The 20,586-nt window shown below is 37.8% G+C and overlaps 1 protein-coding gene across 1 annotated transcript; it reads right to left on the bottom strand.

The window, feature by feature from the left end:
* Positions 1 to 717: 717 nt before the first annotated feature.
* On the bottom strand, positions 718 to 18,609 carry KLHL38 (kelch like family member 38). Its single transcript, XM_072410666.1, has 4 exons — positions 18,380 to 18,609; positions 10,310 to 11,764; positions 4,680 to 4,785; positions 718 to 2,252 (listed from the first exon to the last, which is right to left on the bottom strand). The coding sequence occupies exons 2-4, from the start codon at positions 11,660 to 11,662 to the stop codon at positions 1,969 to 1,971; spliced, it is 1,743 nt and encodes a 580-aa protein (XP_072266767.1). The 5' UTR covers positions 11,663 to 11,764; positions 18,380 to 18,609; the 3' UTR covers positions 718 to 1,968.
* Positions 18,610 to 20,586: the final 1,977 nt, after the last annotated feature.

Raw genomic sequence — 20,586 nt, 5'->3', positions numbered from 1 at the left:
ATAATCTCTGGTCATTATTTTAATAAACCTGCAGATTTTAAATGGCATAATCATGCAAAATGATTTCAGTGTTTGTATTTACATCTACTTAAAACAATCACTTTTATATAAGTAATGATATGATATACAACATCAAAGTGTATGCAAATGAAATAAATACATGTAACTAAAGAAGAGACTCTGGAATCTGTGACATCACTGAAGATGAAATATTACTTTCTTTTTAACATTTTTAATTTATTTTTATTCTTACAAAACATTGCCATCAAACTACAAAAACAGTATGAACGTCAAATAACATGGGTGAAGTCTTGAACAATTTTATTGTGAGAAAGTATCACCCCTAGACTATATTAACAATAAGGTATATGGGATGGGGGTAAAAAGGAGGGATAGATAGGGGTCAAAAAGGATATGATTTGTGAATTATTTATTCTGTAAGACAGCTGCTAAGGTATATATATATATATATATATATATATATATATATATATAGTCAAGGGATTTGATGCATAACATAAAGAGAATCCACTAAGGTTCTGAGCATTAACACAGGACATATCATAGCCGAGGAGAATGAGCATTAGAAAAAGGAACCCTGTCTGTGTCCTCTTTAGTTTGACATAGAAATCAAATGCTCCCACTAATTTTCAAATGAAGGTTTAACTAAGTGAATGCCAACTAATGCTGGATTCAGGACACATACAGAGACAATGGTAGATATGAACATTTATTGCACCCTTCAAAACAGTATTTACAACTGTCTATACATTACATAGATATCTTTACAAATCTGGAGAACTCAAGCAGATAGTATAACTGTGACTTGAGATAGCAACCCAATTGTGCGTTAAAAAGCAATGTTGTGCCTTCTTTTTTTAAAGAATATAACAAAACAGTGCAAGCCCAACTCTGGTCTCGTTTTTTTTAAAAAACGAATCCTGCTGGGTATTTGAAAAAACAAAAAAGTAGCTCTGGCTTCAGTGCTTACTGAAAGATGCCATCTGCAGTACCTCTTGTTTGCCATAAGATGTCAGGCTTTTGAGTTGAGTTTTGTACAGAGGATTGAGGAAAGATTGTGAGTGCGGGACGTCATGGCCCCACCCCTGAGCATCCCACCCTGTGTTTATGGTGTAATATTGCAGGAAAAAGCACATATGTCATCATGTTAGAACTGCTTTCTGCATCAGTGTGCCATAAACATTTAGGAACACCCCCAATACCACCTGGAGAAGACTGAAAAGAAGAAGAGTAAAAAAGACACAGCACAAAAAGCTTGATCAGAAGAGGCTCACTACATCATAGATCATACATCAAAAAAAAAATTATATATTGACCTGAGTAAGAGACTGGAATTCTTTGAGAGGCAGTGGATCCACAAGTTGGACTTATTAACTTTTCAGCTCTACAAGAATTTATTTTCTGACATCATAACATGCAGGAAAAAATTATTATTCGCAGTTCTAATTCACTAAGTGTGTTTATGATGAAGGGAGAATACCATCATCAGTCTGCTGCAGGGAGGAGTAGGCATTTACTCATCATGCTTTCCTCAGTGATCATTTACTAGGACTGTTGTAGCGCTTTATCTTTCTGCCAGCTTATAGGCAAACATACAGTAACAAAACATTTTTTCGGTAAAGCAGGAAAAGGTTAGAACATGTATCAGAATAATATTGCTATTCGTGTACCCCTGTCCTGGTAATACCTTTTGCTCAGGAAGTGAGATGAAATTTCCCTGATGAGAACATAGATTGCAAGAATAATTGCAGTTTCAAAAACTAGTGTTTAATCATCCCAGGTCCATTCAAAACTAAAAGTTATGGGAAGGAAATTTGAGTTTTATTTTTAGATATGATACAATGTCTACATATTCAAGAAATAGGTTTAGTTGCATCCGCGACTATGACCTAGCACCATCTATGATGGCCATTTAATGTACTGGCAAAAGTTCCAGGACTTCTGAGCCTACTGTAAATTATTTGGGATGCACTGAAGGGTGAGGCAGCCATGGTCAAACAATTTGTTGGGCAGTTTTCCCTTTGAGGTCCACTTGTCTGTTTCAGGGTCGTAGCAATCAAAGGAGTCGGAGTCTTCAATAGTGTTGTCCACGGTCAGGCACCGGCCTCCCGTCACATAGATTTTATTTTGTACTACAGTAGCTCCATGGTGCATCCGCCTGTCCTTCATGTCTGCACATTTCACAAATGTGTTCTTTGTCATGTCGTAAGCAATTATTCTCCTTGTGTAACCTGCAACAAAACAGCGAAGATTTAGGTAATGGCGAGAGCACATTCGGAAGGTGGGGATGTGGTGTCTACACAGAATTATTTACTACATGATAAATAATGGCCAGTGTCAATGAAAAAAGTTCAAAACTCAACGTAGTCAATTGTTTTCAATGTTGCATATTCTTTTTTTTTTTTTTTTGCAGTTCGAGGGATTGTTTTGGTTCATTTTGTTATCGGATTCAACCTCCTTATCTTACTACTTCTTTTAAAATTGTCTTGCCATGTTTCTGTGACTTGGATTTAATTAAACTTTTCCTTGAGTTTTACTACTCAATTAAAAATTTTCATACCTTATTTTCCCATTCATACCTTATCTATCCCAGGTAAGCTAAATATAGACTCTTTTTTACCTACTTTAATACATTTGCTAAAATAAATATATTGAAGATGAAATAAACATCCCAAGAAAAAAAATGCAGAAGAAAAAGTTTTAGGATCAGAACCCAAATGTTATAAATCAGTTATTTTTCACCAGGGTTTCTCCCAAAGGTGGGCGGACCTCCCGTTTGGTGGTGACTTCTTAGTTAAATGGCCAGTGCCACTTGGTAGAGTCACCAGCATGACATGAAAGCTCTTTAAGTTATCTGTAAGAGGACCATTCCAACCACTTCTGAAAGGGAAGCAGTTTGACTACTAGTTTCCACTGACCTCCCATGGTTTTAGCAGGGGTTCCCCCAAAACCTGTGAAACATTGCAAGGGGTAAAAAAGCGAGAAAGACTAATTAGCCTAAATGAAGTTAACAGCATAACTCTGACACAACCTGTCCCTTGCTCTGCACTGATCCTCCTTTTTGGTCCTGTATAGTTACAGAATCTTTCCAATTTCAAGCCCATTGCATCTCTATAAACCACTTAAAGTAACTTTAACTTCAACGTCCATTGACTATAAAGTATTATGCCACTATCGTTTTTACAAAAGGTCAGCCAGGTCTGCTCATCCATAACCATTACCTACAAAAATACAAAATCCCTGCCTAAACTACAGCCTATACTTGTAAAACTATGCCTTAATTCCTGGAAAAATGTGAACTTGAGAAGTGGATCGAAATAGCCTGCAACTTATCAAAAAATTCCCTCAATGTAAGTCTGATTGAACTGAACTATAAAACTTTAATGTGCTGGTACTTGGTACAAACCAGGATTGCCCGGAGTTTCCCAGGGTCTTCAGATTTTTGTTTCAGTGTTTGTGAGTATGCAGGGGACTTGAAGCATATTTGGTGTCTTGCCCGGTTGCACAAAAATTCTGGGGAAGAGTCTTTGACCTTACGTCATAGGTGATACAAACTCCCTTTTCACCCAATGTAGAGCGTGCCCTCCTCAGCCCGATTGACATGCCCTTGCCAAAATATACAAAGAAATTTTGGAACTATGTGCTGCTGGCAGCCAGAATTGCACTGGTAAAGGCATGGAAATCACCATCCATCCCACTAGCTCCAGTGAAGGCTAAACTAAACTGGATATTGATTAACAATAAACTTACATGTACTTTCAAAGATACCCCACACATCTTTAAACTTACCTGGGACCCGTGGGTCGTTCATTGTACAACAATATCATTTCCTTCCTGATGTGGATTCCCCAACCACCCGCCTACACCTCCCCAACACTCATTTCCCCTGTCCTATCACCTTGTGATAAACGGGATACTTGGTGACAAGAGGTCCTTTTCATGTAAATGATAAGTGATGTAATTGTTTTACTGTGTCTGCTATTTATAACTCCTTTGTCAAACAACGTATTGAAATAAAACTATGCCTACATTTGTGAAACCACATCCAAAGGGCTTTGCCCCTTGGCCCACAGAATTATTACTACATTGGTAAGGTTTTGGACAAAAGTACAAGAGGGTAATCCATCCAAAATGTTTGCTTGGTATATGATGGAGAGTTAAACCTCCCGAATGTTTCTTTTATCTTTTGGCACTGAGATCTTTGTTTAGGGGTTACAGGTCTCCTCACCTTCTGTGCCCATTGTTAGGTGTTCCCATTCTCTTTGCTTCCATTTTTTAAAACTTAATATTATGGAGAATGTAACAGGTGGAGTTAAGCACATAAAGATGAATGGAAACCATCAAAACTACCCAAGTGGAAAGTCAAGAATTATAAATAACTATAGCAGGGGGACCTTACTGTTGGATTGACGACATATATGAAGATGTTGGAAGACATATATGAAGTTGGTGCAGAAGCTGCAGAGCCCACCAGGCTCAATCTATACCACAAAATGTCACATTAGGGCAAACTGTCCCTTTGACAATCTAGAGGCAGGCAGCTGGTCAATCCCACATACCTCTTCTGGTATTATACAATTCCCAACAGTGCTAAATTTAAGAAACACAGTTTTGTAGGTATGGCTATTATACCATTGCATATGAACTCATGAACTTACCTCCAATGATTATAATCTTCTCACCAATGACCACTGCCGGAGCACAGACGTTCTTCACCACCCTGGTCTCCATCCTGAACCACATGTTCCTGGCAATGTGGTAAACCTAATAAATGGAATATATGATATTTAGCTTTTTTTTTGTCACACGGAATCGATTTACAAATATGTTATGCTTCATATTTGCCCCGTTAATATAGTTTTGGGCTAAAGCTAAGCTCCAAGCAACATCTAAATGCACAATTGTAATACAATATAGGGCAGTGGTTGCCAACCGGTGGTCCGCAAGAAAATGTTGGTGGTCGGCAGAAAAATGTGGATATTATTTGCAATTTTTATGTTTTAATATTAATAAAACAAAAATAATATTCTAATAAATTCTTATATTCTGAATGACAATTTTGCATTTATTTTGCAGTAAATTCACGAACTGTACTAGAGACAGAAAAACAAGGCAGGCGCAGCGTCACGTCAGTGTAGTGGTAAGTTGTATAAGACAACCATTGCCGAGCCGTACGCTTCAGTATTGTTTCCACCATTACAACAGTCGCATCGCTCCACGAATACCGATTCTCATACAATTGTTTTATTTTATTTGTTTATTTCTCAGATGTTCTTTTGGGTAAGTAAGTATATCTTTAACTGTGTATTTTCTTTACCTGTTATATTTATTGACATCAAATAGTTTGACTTTGATAACTATTATTTCTTGTTTGGTCTTAGATTGGAAATAAATAAATATAACTAGTGATAATAGTAACAATAGTAATACTTCACTTAACGGTGAGCTGATCAATGAATCAGAGACTCCATAGTCCTTGTCAGACACCATTAGGAAGATCATTATTCTACAAATGTATTTATCTTTTTAAAAAAATTATAAGAAATAATTATCATATTATATTTGCCAACTAAAGGAAACTGTTTCTGTACCTCATTTTGGCATTTCCCAGCCTGTCATTTGAAAAAATAAAGGCCAGTGTGTTTTGATGGTCAACAGATTCAGCAGCTCATCAAAGATGAACATATCATCAGGACAATATCAGAAGTCGAAAAGAATGCTTGGTTATCATTCAAAGCCATTGTCAAGGACTTTCTTGAAAACACACAAGCAAATAATTACACAGAAATTGTCCAGAAACTCTTGGAGAGCTACAAAATGCTTGGTTACAATATGAGCATCAAGGTGCATTTTCTGCATAGCCATCTTTCTAACTTCCCGGAAAACCTTGGTGCAGTCAGTGATGAGCAAGGTGAACAATTCCACCAAGATTTGAAGGTCATGGAAGGACGATATCAGGGTAGATGGGATGTACATATGATGGCTGACTATTGTTGGTGCATCTGGTGGGATTGTCCTAACACTGAAGACTCCAGGAAAAGCTAAAAGCATAACTTTTTACCTTAAGCGCTTACCCGAATAATTTTTAAATGTTTTACTGTAAAAAAAGATGTCATGAAGTAACAATAAAACCTTTGTATGAACAAAAGAAATTTAAATAAACAGTACATTCAAGGTATTATTTCATTATTTTTCATTGTATAAAAAATTTGTATGCTTTTTGACAAACATGGAGGGTACCCTGTATCGTAAAAACTGGATGTGAAAGCAAAAAACTCGGGTCATTTCTGGATTCACCACACAAAAATAAGTAAAAGACAAGTGTAAGATCTAACTCAACAAAAAATGCATTCCCCAGTGTAATTTACATTCTTTTTCACAGAAGGAAAAAAAAAATAAAATAAAAACAAATACAAAGGTAAAACAATTGTATATAAAATGCATATCAGACCACCTATGGAATAATTGATAAAGGCCAACACAAAGAGGTTTTTTTTATCAATTATTAACCTGCAAATTTTTTTTTTATTATTGACCAATAGGCGGCAGAATGGGTTTTAGATTTAATATGCATTGAAATTATCAATGTATAGGGATTCGAATGGCTGTGCACAAATTGAAGAGTGAACAACGTATACATACAGTCCTAGAAGGTTGATTTACAAGCATAAACAACTTAATTCCCTGATGCCCAAAATGAAGCCCACTGGCTCTTTTTGTGCAGCACCTCCTGTCCTTGGTAGGGCATACCCGTGGGCACTTGGCAGAAAAGTTTTGGGCACAGAAAGCCAATAGATATTGGGCAGCATGGTGGCTCAGGGGTTAGCGCTCCGGCCTTTGAAGCACTAGGTCCTAGCTTCGAATCCCAGCCAGGACACTATCAGCATGGATTTTGCAGGTTCTCCCTGTGTCTGTGTTAGTTTCCTCCGGGTACTCTGGTTTCCTCCCACATCCCAAAAACATGCAGTTAGGTTATTTGGTTTCCCCCTAAATTGACCTTAGACTACATTAATGACATATGACTATGGCAGGGATATTAGATTGTGAGCTCCTTTGAGGGACAGTTAGTGACACAACTATGGACTTTGTACAGCGCTGCATAATATGATGGTGTTATATATATACTGTATAATAATATATTCTAGTGCTCCACCCAGCACAGGAAAAAAGTGCACTGTTAGCAGCAGTGATTTCTGCCTGTGAGGGTTATTATTGAGTATGCTGAGACCAATGTGGAGGTAATATTAAAGCCAATGGTCCCAATAAAGGGGGTATTTTTGGGGACACCAAATATTAGGATGTGGGGTTGTTCAGAACATTGAAATGTATTACAGCCCAATCATTTGGAATAAGTTTCCTGAATTGATGCGATGCACACTAATGGAAGAACATGCCCTGCTACTGTAAGGCCCTCTTGACGAGTCACTAGAAGCCCCCTCTAATTTTCCAGTTGATCCCACTGTTTTTTCTCTGCTTTTTATACTTTTGAGTTTATATACTTTTTTTATTTTGGGCAGACTTGTTCATGTATTTAGCAATTAATTCACCAACATTCACTGTCTCCAGCATCCCACCTGTTTAATGAAATGGTAGCAGTGTACGTGAGTAGAATGTACAGGGGAATGCAGGTAGCTGGACGGACAATGACATCGTGCCTCAACAGGAAAATAATTGTTACTTACTTCCAAGAATTTCAATCAGTCATTGTATTTTCCATTGAAATGTGTGAAGCAATGGCTGTACTGTACTTATTGTTCTAGCATTGTACTGCTGAAGGCAAAACAACTACATGGAATCCTAATATGGGGGCGAGAGCTAAAGCCAAGACTTTTTCAATTTAGAAGGTAAAAAGAATGGTATAACCCCGTCAAGTTTTCTTTTCTGCCAATTGTGTACCATTGGGAAGATTTATCTTCACTTCTTCTCTTGTAGATATAACGGGGAGTGAATGGAAATAACCTTTTGGCTGTCAGTGAAACAAGTGTCCCCCTTTTTATGTTTCGGTGACAATTCAAAGTCCCAATGACAAGTGGATATTGTTATAAGGTGCAAATGTTTGGTTTTGGATGATATTTATCTTTAATCTCTATTGTTTGATCTAACATGAAGGTCTCAATGTAGACTTCCTAGAGAATGTTACTCCTGATGAAGCAAGTTAAGCAAAACGCGTTGGGAAACATGGAGCGAGCAGTTGTTATAAGCAAGGATGCACTGCAATATGGTCACATGTAAATGACCTTCTTTTAAAATGTTTTGTAAACAAAGTTTGTCTTAATAAAATAAATTTTTATATTGATACCACAAAATTCCCGCAATTGTTGCCAGTGAACTTGTATACTTTTAGCAGAATTTGGGTGAGCTGGCTCTTGTAAGTTTGCAGTGTGTCTGTACATTATGACATATTTACCTTCCACTGTGTCCTCTGACAATTCAAACTTCCCTCCATGGCATCACTGCTCCTGAAATTTCCTGCCAGTCATTTTTTATATTGTCATTTTCCTGATCTGTCACTGGGCAGCTACTGATGACGTTCCTTTACATATACATTGCACTCATCTCTGCTGGTATCTGGAGTGTACCCTGCACTTTACATGCTCCAAAAGCAGTGTACACAGAATAAAAACAACTGATAGGAGCAAGAAGAAGAAGAAAGGAGAGGAAAACACGCAAAGTCTCTTCAGCCAAAAACTCTCATAGTGAGATTTGTCCTTGTGTGAGCTCTCTCTAGTGAGTTTTTGGGACAGTTCAATGTTAAACCAAACCTAGCCAAAAAGTATTTTGATTTGGAACGGAGGAGCTTAAGCACCTCTGTGAGGCTTGGAAAGTTTTTCCCCTGTTTTTGTGTCTTTGTGACCACCCTCATTGGTACAAAAAGTTTCAACATGTTCAACAGACAGAAAAAAAAACATGGTCAGTCTGCAATAGGAAGTATTGCTACTGGCAAGAACTAGAAGTAAGAACCTTTTTAAAAAGCCCCCCCCCCCCCACACAAAAAAAGAAGAAACTCTATATAGTAAAACATTATTATTATTTTGCATTTTTATAGCGCTGACATATTACATAGCACTACAATGTCAATAGTCATGTCACTAGCTGTCCCTCAGAGGGCTCACAAAGTGAGCCATCTGCCAATGTTAAAAGTTGCAAATGTTTGGTTTTGGATGATATTTATCTTTAGTCTATGATGTTTGATCTAACATGAAGGTCTCATGGTAGACTTCCTACAGAACGTTGCTCCTGATGAAGTAAGATAAGCTAACGCGTTGGAGAACATGGAGTGAGCAGTTGTTAAAAACTAGGATGCACTGCAATATAGTCACATGTATATGAATTTCTTTTTAAATGTTTTGTGAACAAAGTTTGTCTTAATAATTTGTATTAATATTACCAAAAAAAAAGTCCCACAATTGTTGCCACTGAATGTGTACACTTTTAGCAGAGTTTGTGTGAGCTGGCTCTTGTTAGTTTGCAGTGTGTATATACATTATGACATGTGACCGTGCACTGCAAAGGCAGGAGTGCTTGCCACTGAGCCAACCATGCTCGGAATCATGATACTAAATATGTTAAAAAATATATTAAGGATTTACATATACTTTAAAGCAGGGGTTGCCAACCAGTGGACCGTGAGAAAATGTTGGTGGTCAACAGAAATATTTGATTAATGGCCTGACTGGACACAACATGACACCATGGAGGTTAGATAAATTCTAGACGTTCTAGGGCAGGGGGTTGCCAAACTTTTATGGCCACTAGGCCTTTTTAGGGGTGGGCCGGAGCACACTTGTCCCACCTAATGGCTCCACCCACCACCAGGGAACACCCCCTGAAGTGAAATACCTCTCCTCCGTATGCATTGAGGAGGAGAGGGATTTCCCTTCAGAGAGCATTCCCTATTTACCGCAGCGGTGAAAATATCATCATTGGCAACGGTAAATAGGGGAGCAACAGCAAGGAGGCGGCACCAGAGCTCCGGCAGCTCCGGCTCTGGTAGTTCCTAATGGCCGAATTCCTGGCATTAGGCCGGATCAGCCAAGGGGCGTTAAGCCAGAACAAACTACTGGCTAGGCCGTATCTGGCCTAAAGGCCGGAGTTTGACGACCCCTGTTCTAGGGTATATTCTGGACACCTATGTTACCAAGGGAGCCACATGGATGGACACTAAAACATCCTCAATACTACAGAACTCCAGAAGTCCTGTCGGACATGCCTACCTAGTATTAGTTATATATAAACCGGGGTAAATAAAAGTCTATAGCACGTCAATAATCCTTCAACTAAAAGGTACCTGTATCAGCCGAACAGGATTCTGCATAGCATCCTCTCCACCAAAAAGGTAGATTCTTTGGTCTTTGGCAGCTACAGCTGGATGAAGGACAGCAACTGGCATGTTAGCCATGGCCTTCCAAGTATTATAAATGCTATCAAATCGTTCCACTGAGTTGAGTATCTCTTGTTTCTCACCAATTCCTCCAATTGAAAATATATAGTTTTTGTATCCAATACTTCGGTGAGAATATCTTGGAACAAGCATAGGTTCCCCTTTACGCCATTGGTTTAATTTGAAGGAGAGTATATACACGCTTGAAGTCACTGTTTTCTCCTTGTTGGCCATATACAACCCACCAAGCAGATAGACACTACCGTGCAGACCAACTGAGGTAGCTTTGTAAAGACGTAGCGGTAGCTTGGCGAGCCTAAGCCACTGATTGGACTTTTCGTTGTACAGCAAAACATCCCTGGTAGTCTGCTGGCTGTCTTTCCGACCTCCAACATTAATAAGGAATTCTTGATGAGAAAAGCGACGTGGAACATGACAGATAGGTCTGACATCTGGAGAAATGTTCTCTGGTTTCAGAGAAAAAATTGCTCTACATGCAGATTCTAACATGGTTCTACAAGACATGGAGGACTGAATAAGAGGGTCATTGGCAATGAAGTGAAAAAGGAACATTGGATGAACATATTCAAGTCTAACTTTTTTAAACAGTTCTTGTAGGTAGCACTTTCGCCCTTGGACATCATGTCTAATCCAAGTCATTAAGGCCTCAAACACTTGTTCCTCTTCCCCATGAAGGTCATCATCTCCGAGATAGCCCAACAATTCTGATACAGACAGCTCCTTCAAGTCTTCTGAAATGGACACTTCTTTAAAACACTGCAAAGACATTTGTCTAGCTTTCTCTTTAAGGATCTTGCAACTAAAAAATTCAGAAAGACAAATCAAGCTTAAACAGTTTTGAGGAGTCATTTGGTCTTGGAGGAATTCTGAACATGTTCCCAGCAATTTATCATATTGAAGCAATGAAGAAGCCTGAATGAGGGGGAATACGTTATCAAATGTGATAAGGATATCTCCAGTATAAACATATGTGATGATCTGGCGAAATGTATCTGAATCAATGCCCATTAAAGTCACTTTTTCTTGGATGCTCTCTCTAAAGTTGTTGCAGAACATGGCCCTAAAATAGGGGCTACTTGAAGCCAACACGCTGCGGTGGCATGGAAATTCACCATCACCTGTGCAGATGATGACATCGGTTAGTAAGCCGGCTTCTCGTAACTTGTTTAGTTCTTTGAGTAAATCACATGAAAGGTCTTTGTCATGGAAGAGCAGAGATTTACAAGATTGGCCATCCATAATGAATCTTTGTGACTTTCAGGTACTTATTAATATTTTATAATCGGAGGAATGCATTGAATGTCACAGCAGCCATGGTGGGTTTGATGTTCCAGTTTCAACCTAAAAAAAAACACAAAATGATAACTCTACATTAGTTTATTCATTATTTTGCTGTTTTAAAGCAAACAACGATTCAGTAAACCCATCTTTACTAGAATTTAGCTCAGAATTGTCCTTCCTTATACAACCCAGAATAATATCTAAATAACATTGACCTGTCCATCTTCTCTATTATCCAATCTCCATTATTTTATATTTTTCCCTGCTAGGGAGTGTAATAATCTGTACTGATCTTTTTCTTAATTTGGAGGGATCATGTGGTGGTGATTGGAGGGAGGTATTTGGTAAAAGGCATTATTTTATTTATTTAATGCTGATTTTAATTACAGTATTAATAACCCATCTGAGGATTGAATGTTTACCAAAATACTAATATGACTACAGACCTTTTCTTAGTTTGGAGGGACTATGTGGTGGTAATTGGAAGAGGTTTTTGGTAAAATGCATTTATTTATTTATTGCTGATTTTAAATACAGTATTAAAAACCCAACTGAGGATCGAATCTTTACCAAAATACTAAAACTATGTTTTGTTGCTTTCTTTATCCCCATTGGATCATTTTACTATTTCTTCTATGGCTCCATGTCACCACAACAGAAAGAGCCTGATTTACAAAGACTGGCGAAGTTAGATTACTATGAGTGGACCTATGTGATCTAGCAAACTTGCAATGGATCTGGTCCAGGATTGAAAACATTTGCAAATTATTTTAGGAAATACATTTTGGGTTTGATAGGTTACCTATATTCACCCATGATAGTCTATCTTCTCCAGTCTTGGAGAAGTCTAACCAGTGGCTTAGGCTGGCTAAGAACTTTTAACTTTAATAAATCAGGCCCAAAGTGATAGAACATCTGCAATGAAGACCTCTATGTGCACTTGTTTTAATAATAATTTCTGCATGTTTGAATAAACTTTTAATCCTGGCTATAGCTCTCACTTAAAGGAAGCAGATAGGAAGCTATAAAAGATTAACATGTCTACAAAACCGGTGTATATACACTTTCATTGGCCGTGAAACAAAAATTCACTTCCTTTTACTAAGTGATACACTTTTGCTTAGGATTACAGGAGAGTAATCTTAAAAGAGTGCAGTAAAACATTTTGTGAGGCAGTTCATGATGACTTAAAACTTGCAAAGTTTACCTTTTATGTTTAAATGTTGACCTGTTTTTGGTATTTTTCGTAAAGTTAGGTGAACTTTCTTTATTACATGGCGCTATCTTTATGGATTCTCCCATGGTTGCATATGATAAACAAATGATAATATTGCACTTTAGACAAAAATAAATATTTTGAATCTAAGCTCACACTAGGACAAATTCGACAAATAAAATGACTCAAAAGCAGAAGTTTAAGGATCATACAGGATACTGATAATCAGGTTGTATGATATTATATACATATTCACTCATTTGGAATATGAGGAACTTGAAAATTAGGAATACACACGCATATATATACACCACATATATATTATTAGCACAATGGGGTTGAATTACTAAGAGATTAAAGGCAGTTTACTTACTAATTTGAATTACCACTGTACAAAAGATTAATCACTGAAATTAGTAAAAGCAGGGAGAATTCACTTTGCAAAAGAATAACCAATCACATACAAGAAAACCTAACAAAAGTATTTTCCTTGTATATGATAAGATTTTTGACATCAGTAGATCTTCATTTCATTTACTAAGCAAAGTGAAATATTCCATGCAGCGCGACAAATCGATAAATCAGCGTGCTATTTATATATATATATATAAAATAAAATGTAAAAAATGTATATTATATATATATATATATATAATATAAAAATGTTTTTGCCCAATAATTTATTATTCTACTATTCTCTAATAGAATCCCATGTAAATTTGTGCAAATGTGAGGTACAAATTGGATGAATATTGGATGAAAACATTTATAAAGATACCCCTTAGGCTATTAGCTCTATTGGGCAGGGTTCTTTTCTTCTTCAGTGTTATAGTTTGTACTCAACTATACAGACTTGATATTTGCAGTCCTCATTCCTTATACCGCTGTGCAGATTTGCAGCCTAAATTGTTTTATTGCCAATTAGTAATGTATTTTACTTTGTGATATATGCAAAAGGTGTGAACAGCAGGCAATATGTGTAGGGCATAAATAGTGATGGCAAAGGTTTAGAAATGAGAACACCTATAAAAAATGCATGTGCCTAAGCAAAACCTCCAAAGATTATATTAAAATTATATTTGTTATGCATAACTCCTCCAGTACATGTCCTGATCAAATATTCTCACTCCTCCATATCCATCACAACATTACAATCCTCATAAGATAAATCAGATGCTATCAGAGCCACAAAACATTGTTTTTTTATTATTATTAATTTATGGCTTTTTATAAAGCAATGAATCTGGTCATCACTAAACATTCCCTGGTGAAGAGTCTTCCAAGTCCATGTATTTTCATTGGCAGGTATTGGTTCTTCAGAATGTTTGGTAAATGTCAGATTCAATGCTTTATAAATAGACCCCAATGGAATTGTTGCTTGAATGCATAGGACTGGTTTCTTCACTTAGAAAGTTTAAGTATGTATTTCCTTTGCCCATAGCATCTGGTTAAATATTTTTTGTGCAGTGTGTGATTTTTGCATTTAACCTATAAATTTCCTAAACTATAAAGCCCAAACTTCTGTGTAAATTAACATTTTTTTGTCTTATATGGTTTATGTTGCACCTTGGGTATATTATAGTTTTTGTTTATAGTTTGTTTCACTTTACACTATTACAAAGTTTGTGAATTGTAGCACTGCATCTACAGATTATGTTTCTAAATAAATAACCTACTAATTACCAGTTTGGGGATGCCCTACCAATTATCCTCTGCTTGTTGTCAATTGAAGCATCTTGTCATAGCTTAGCAAGTTCTTTTTTGCACTAAGTATGTGGGCAGTTAGAAACAGAATACCCAACCTATTTCCTTCTGGAACATAGGCCTAGTTGCACTTGACTCTTGTTTCTAAACCAAAGGTTATCAGCACCCTGTGAGATCCTAAATGGAAGCCAATTAAATACATAGTGAGTGTTTGCAGATTCCACTCAATTATTTTTCAATCAATTTCAATTATTTGTAATATAAGCCAGAACAATACAGAATCATGAGACAGGAGACCACTGTCCAACCCAACACTACTAACGATAGTCCAACGATTAAGATATAAATTGTATAGGATGATTTGGTAACTCAACATTTAGTGTTTCCTTGGCTGCATTCTATTTATATTTTCTCCAATTCCTTATTTGCTTACTATGAAAATTAGTGTTTTGTACAGATATGAATAGGCCTTCCCATTTTCTTTGCCAGCTGTCCCATTTATCTGTAGAGACTAAGGTTTTTCAATATGGTGGACGTCATTCATCTAAGGGTATGGCTTCTGTAGTGTATGAGAAATCTTCGGCGTGTTGGACATGTTTGGGCCACTATAATAGAGACTTAGCTCCCCCTACACAGAATTATTTTCCAAGATGATCAACAAAGGTATTGAGCAGTTAGGAAGATTCTAATCCTTCAGTTTTGTGTAGAGAATAGTAGTGCTGCAAGGTATTTGTTGTACAGTGTAAGGATCATCATAATGGAGTATGGCCCAAGAGCCCAACTAAAATGGTATAGTGCCCTAAAGCACTATAACTTATCTTGTAACAAATGCATTGTCTGATATTGTGCGTGATAGAGCCACCTCTCATCTTTGTTGTTGACGATGAGAGCTAACAAATCCCCTTCCTGCTGCAATGGACTGCTTCTGCTTAAAAGTGGCCCCTGATCAGCCCCAATATTTTGTCAGGTCTCTAAATATGTCAGCTTCCTGCAAAAAAGTCATGGTATGCTGACTTGTTTGGCGGCCCATATCTCTTACCACCCTCCTTCCAAGCACTGGAGCCCTTTTCTCCCAATTTTAGGATGTCTGTGTACCCCAAAGTTCCTTCTCTCTGACCCCTGCATCACTTAAGGACACAAGGTGAAGTTGGGGGTCAGAAGACAGAACCACGGCATGTTGCAGGGGGCACAGGAATCTGACACTCAAGGATTTGTTGAATGCCAGAGAGAAATGGAGAAGCTTTAGATTTGGAATAGAGGGTCAATAGGACACACAGGTCACCGGTGTTGTCAGTACACTATGTCTACCAATATGAAGAGCTGATAGTTTGACCTAAACGTTGGAGTTCTGCTCCACATCTGTTGCCACAAACGTATTTATTCAGTTATTTATTCCTTTCCTCTTAGGATACACCACTGCTCATCTGTTAGATATGTTGTCCATAGGGAGAGTAGAATAAAAAAGATTAATATTCAAATAAAACCAATCAACACTGGGCTTATGCTCAGTACACACAGTACTTGAGTGAAATATCTTGCTCTGGATTGTTTTGGGTGACAATTTAGGAATGATTGCTGTACAGACAAGCACTCAGCTCTCTGCCGAGCAGCCTGTTCTGTTCCATAAATAGGGGAGGGGGAGGATGAGTTTTAGACACCCCACTGCGCTATTATGCAATAGTATAACAATAGCAGTAGTTAGCTGCCAGTCGTTAGTAATTCAACACAACAGATCACTAATGACCTTCTCAAAAAAGTTGGGACTAGATACCTGACACTCTGGATATTTTACAAAGACGATCAGGAGCAATCATTTTGGGCAACAAAAATCTGAGTACATATTAACCCTTAGGCAAGTCTACAACCCTTATATCTTTGCAGTGTTTGTTGTTTGTTTGTCTTATAATTATGTAGAATTTACATACTGTCAACAGAAAAACTTAAAAACAAGCCACTCTGCAAAAAAAAAAAAAAATGGGCAATGGCCTTTGTTTCTCGAAGAGCTACACTTATTGAAAGATATTTAGTATTCAACGCTCTACTTGAACCTCCCACTACAAGCTGTGGTTTCACCTATTGGCTGCTACATCAATTCAGCTCTGCGGGGGTGGATGATATACGGGTAGGTAGGTGGAGCCACAGCTAGCAATGGGGATGTAGAAAATTTCTGGATGTGTCAGGTGCTGGCTATTCTTCAGCTAGCGTAGTTTTTTAAGTCAGCAAGGAAGGCGGCTGACTTCTTAGTATTAACTTTTCCAGGTGGCTTGTTCTTACATTTTTTATTTGCACATGAAAAGTAAATGAAGAACACACAGCAAGTATATTGTGGAAAGAATATGATAAAAAAAGGCTGAGCTATATGCAGATGAAACCCCTTCATTTGACCAAGAAACATAAATACAAACAAATTTATAAAGGATTACATTGACATGAGTATGTAAAATTTTGGGAATTTATCAAAACTTCAAAAAACAACATGTTCCAAACAAAAAACAGATTTTATTTTAACAGTAACCTCCTCTCTGTCGCTGTCTCCACCATAAAACCAATATTATGGCTAATGCCAAGCCTCATTTACCCCACGTCCTCTAAGCCTAGGGAGTCATGGCTCCATCCTCGGGGGTCATGCCACCGCGGCGCCTGACCTCATAACTCTTCTCTTTGCTGTAATGAATGCCACCAGTCTCCACCACAGAGGAAACCTCAGGACATCACGTAACCATCAGGAGACTGCCCAAGTTATGATTTGTATAGGTGGAATGTTAATAAAATATGTGTGTTGGGGGTATGTGGGGGTCAGCCCAGTGATTCCATAGAAGAGGAAAACAAACTAATCCCCTTTAACCTAACAAATGTTTGCATGGACGTCAGATTTCTGATTTTCTGGGCAGAGTTGGCTACATACAAAACTGGGCCTCCAATAGAAGATTTGTCCTCCTGAAAAAACAAATTTTAGGTTGTTGTGCCTCCTATGGAGTGTCAAATCTGATGTCTATCAACTTGTACTTAGATATGAGTGCTTATTATTGCTATAGCTTTGCTTTTTCTACTATCTATGGCCTTTAGAAACACAATTTTCTTTCTTTATATTGGTAAAAATATCACATATGGTAACGTGAAATATTTGATAAGAGATGCAGGAAGGCTCCCACAACACACAGCAGCCAAATGAAGAGCATTAGGTTCCAACATGCAGCTATCATCCTCTCCCACACTACTGACAAATGTCACATTTAAGCCCCGTGCACCTCTGCAAATAGCCAACACCTTATACAGATATGCTGTACCATAAATACAGCTATCAAGTATTTTATTTTGTGTTCCTTTTACATGCATCATTTATTTCTATGTACATGTGAACAAGTTCAGCTTAACTTAATGTCATCACTATGCTTTATTATTTGGATTGCTTTTATATTTGTATGTATTCCATTCTTACTCATCATGCAGGCTCTGCTTCTCTATTCCCTACTCTTCTTACCTCTAAATAAAAGTTCACAAGTCAGGTGTGGTTTAAAACAATTTACTTTGTAGACGTCATCTGAGCAGTAGTAATAGAATGACATAACTTCAATGATCGTTATATATATAAATGTACTAAAGTGTACAAATGTAAAAGTCAAAGCAACAATGCGACATTTATCAAATACATAATTGAAAATTAAAAACCTTTTAAGTGGACCACTAACATAACAGAGAGACAGATTGTCTGATACTTAACTACCCATGTAACAATGGAATAAAACGTGATATACCTTGATAAATTCTTCCTCTCGAATACTCATCGGGTTCTTCGACTTGGTGGCGCAGACGTACACGCCTCTACACTTGTCTTCCAGTAACTGTGTTTACTGTGAATTCAACTCTTAAACTTTCTCTGCAGAAGCTTGACAGGCGAGCTGATACTAATATTAGCCATGTGCCGGTGTTATTCCCAGTGTTGTCACATGTGACCGGCCCTTGGCAAGGAGGTGAGTCCGGGGCCTTGTTTTTTCCAGCAAATGTTTATAGAGATGGGGATTTGGCCCTACTAAAGATACATCTCGATCTTCTTGTCCTTTAATGACTCCGGCAGGAGAAATTAGTAAACACTGCGCAGTGTTTATGTGACACAAAGAGAGATGGGTTCAGTAAAATCTCTTCAAGTAACCTGAACTGTTTCCAGCCAAATCTTTTTATAGTTGAAATGGGGGGGGGGGGGGACACAAATCTGGGTTTTTGTTGCTGTTCGAGGCTGTGTTGGGGACTTTGGACTTGAAATAGAATGGAGGAAGAACCCAAATTGGGGTTTTCTTACTATCTGGGGCTGTGTTGGAGACTTTGGGCTTGCAACAATAATTTGAAGTGCTTTACTTGGAATTCAGTGACAGGTGTTTTTGACCTGTGGTTGATTTCCATTAGACCGACAGATATGACTGTAGATTTTCCCTTCCCATTTCCCTTCCCAATGCCAAATCCTCTTAAAGCTAACTAATGCCCACTAACTTAGGCCCTTAGAAAGATTTCCTATCTCTCAGGTGCCTAGTTTATACCCTCGTGGCACCAGCCATCTTTAGGAAGCCTGGGGATGGGAAGGTGCCAGGGGCCCATTGGCTACAATTGTTCTGGCCTGGTGATCTGGACCAGTAGACTGCCTGATATGGCAAATGACCATGAGGTCATTCACAGCCAATTGGCTTTTTCAGATTCTTCCAATTCATGATGCAACACCAAACCCCGATGATGAGGTTTGAACCTGCAGTAACCTGGTGTATAAGATGTAGGTATCCCATGATGCTGTAAAAGAACACTTTCAATTTCCCTGGGTAGGAGAAGTCTCCCAAATGTTAAGTAAAACAAGCACAAAAATAAAAAACCTAACGTTATATCACATAACCTCCCTAAATATTAATCTATACCTTAACTCACTGTTACTCAACCAAGGTTTATCCAGAGGTTGCTGGGGGTTCCTTGAGCAGTGAACAATCTGTGCCTTTCAGGTCAATTTAGCTGACACCAGTGATCTTTCTGGCTATCCTATTATTTTAGATTTAAATACAGTAAAATAAGATACAGTGCAGATATAAAGCTATGAGACTCTAAAGCAGTGATTTTCAACCACTGTACTGTGGCACACTAGTGTGCAGTGAGAGATCTTCAGGTGTATCATGGGAAATTATCCAATTACCATTGTCTGTGCTGTAGTGACCGGCAGGGTAATGTAATACTCCTCCATATTAGTGGGTGGCAGTAGGTAGCTTAATTGCTTTGTTTATTCTTAAGAGTTAAGAGAATTAGCTACAGTGTGTCATTTAGTAACATTTTTGATTTGTGGTGTGCCAAAGGATTTTTTCAATGTAAAAAAAAATGACAGTGGCTCGAAAAAGGTTGAAAAACACTGCTCTAGAGTAGTCTTTCCAATCTTTTTACCCGGTAGGAACCATTGAAGAAAAATTCAGGAACTGGAACCTTCACTAAAGCCAACTTTTTTGGAGCTTTGGAGTGGAAAGAATGTCCTCTTACAGTGGTGGCTACAAGAACAGCTTCATAGACAAGTAAAACATTGTTAAAGTCGTGCAGCTAGCTCTACCAAGTATTGTTGGTCCCAGAACTATGCAGGCATCCATAAATTGGAGGTGAATGAGCCAGAGTTCAAGGAACTCTGGAAACCTCTGGTGGTATCCTGGGGGTCCCTAGTTAAGTACCTTGGCACCCTTACATGCCATTAATTGCATTATTTTTCCAGAGAAGTTCAATGCAAAAGGGAAATATCACTGCCTAGGTACTACTAATATCTTTACAAGTTTTCTTTAACACTGCTAATCTGCTTGTGTTTAGGACCACTTAAATTAGACTTTTTATGGTTACCTATGAAATAAAACATTTTATTACCTTGTAAAAAGGGACCCTAAGTCTAAATACATTGTAACAAAAACATTTTTTACATTGTAATTTTTGAAGCCTGAAAACATTGTTTGCAATG

Source organism: Pyxicephalus adspersus, chromosome 5 (genome assembly GCF_032062135.1).
Source record: "Pyxicephalus adspersus chromosome 5, UCB_Pads_2.0, whole genome shotgun sequence".
NCBI classification, from domain to species: Eukaryota; Metazoa; Chordata; class Amphibia; order Anura; family Pyxicephalidae; genus Pyxicephalus; species Pyxicephalus adspersus.
This window is presented reverse-complemented; position numbering and strand designations above follow the sequence as displayed.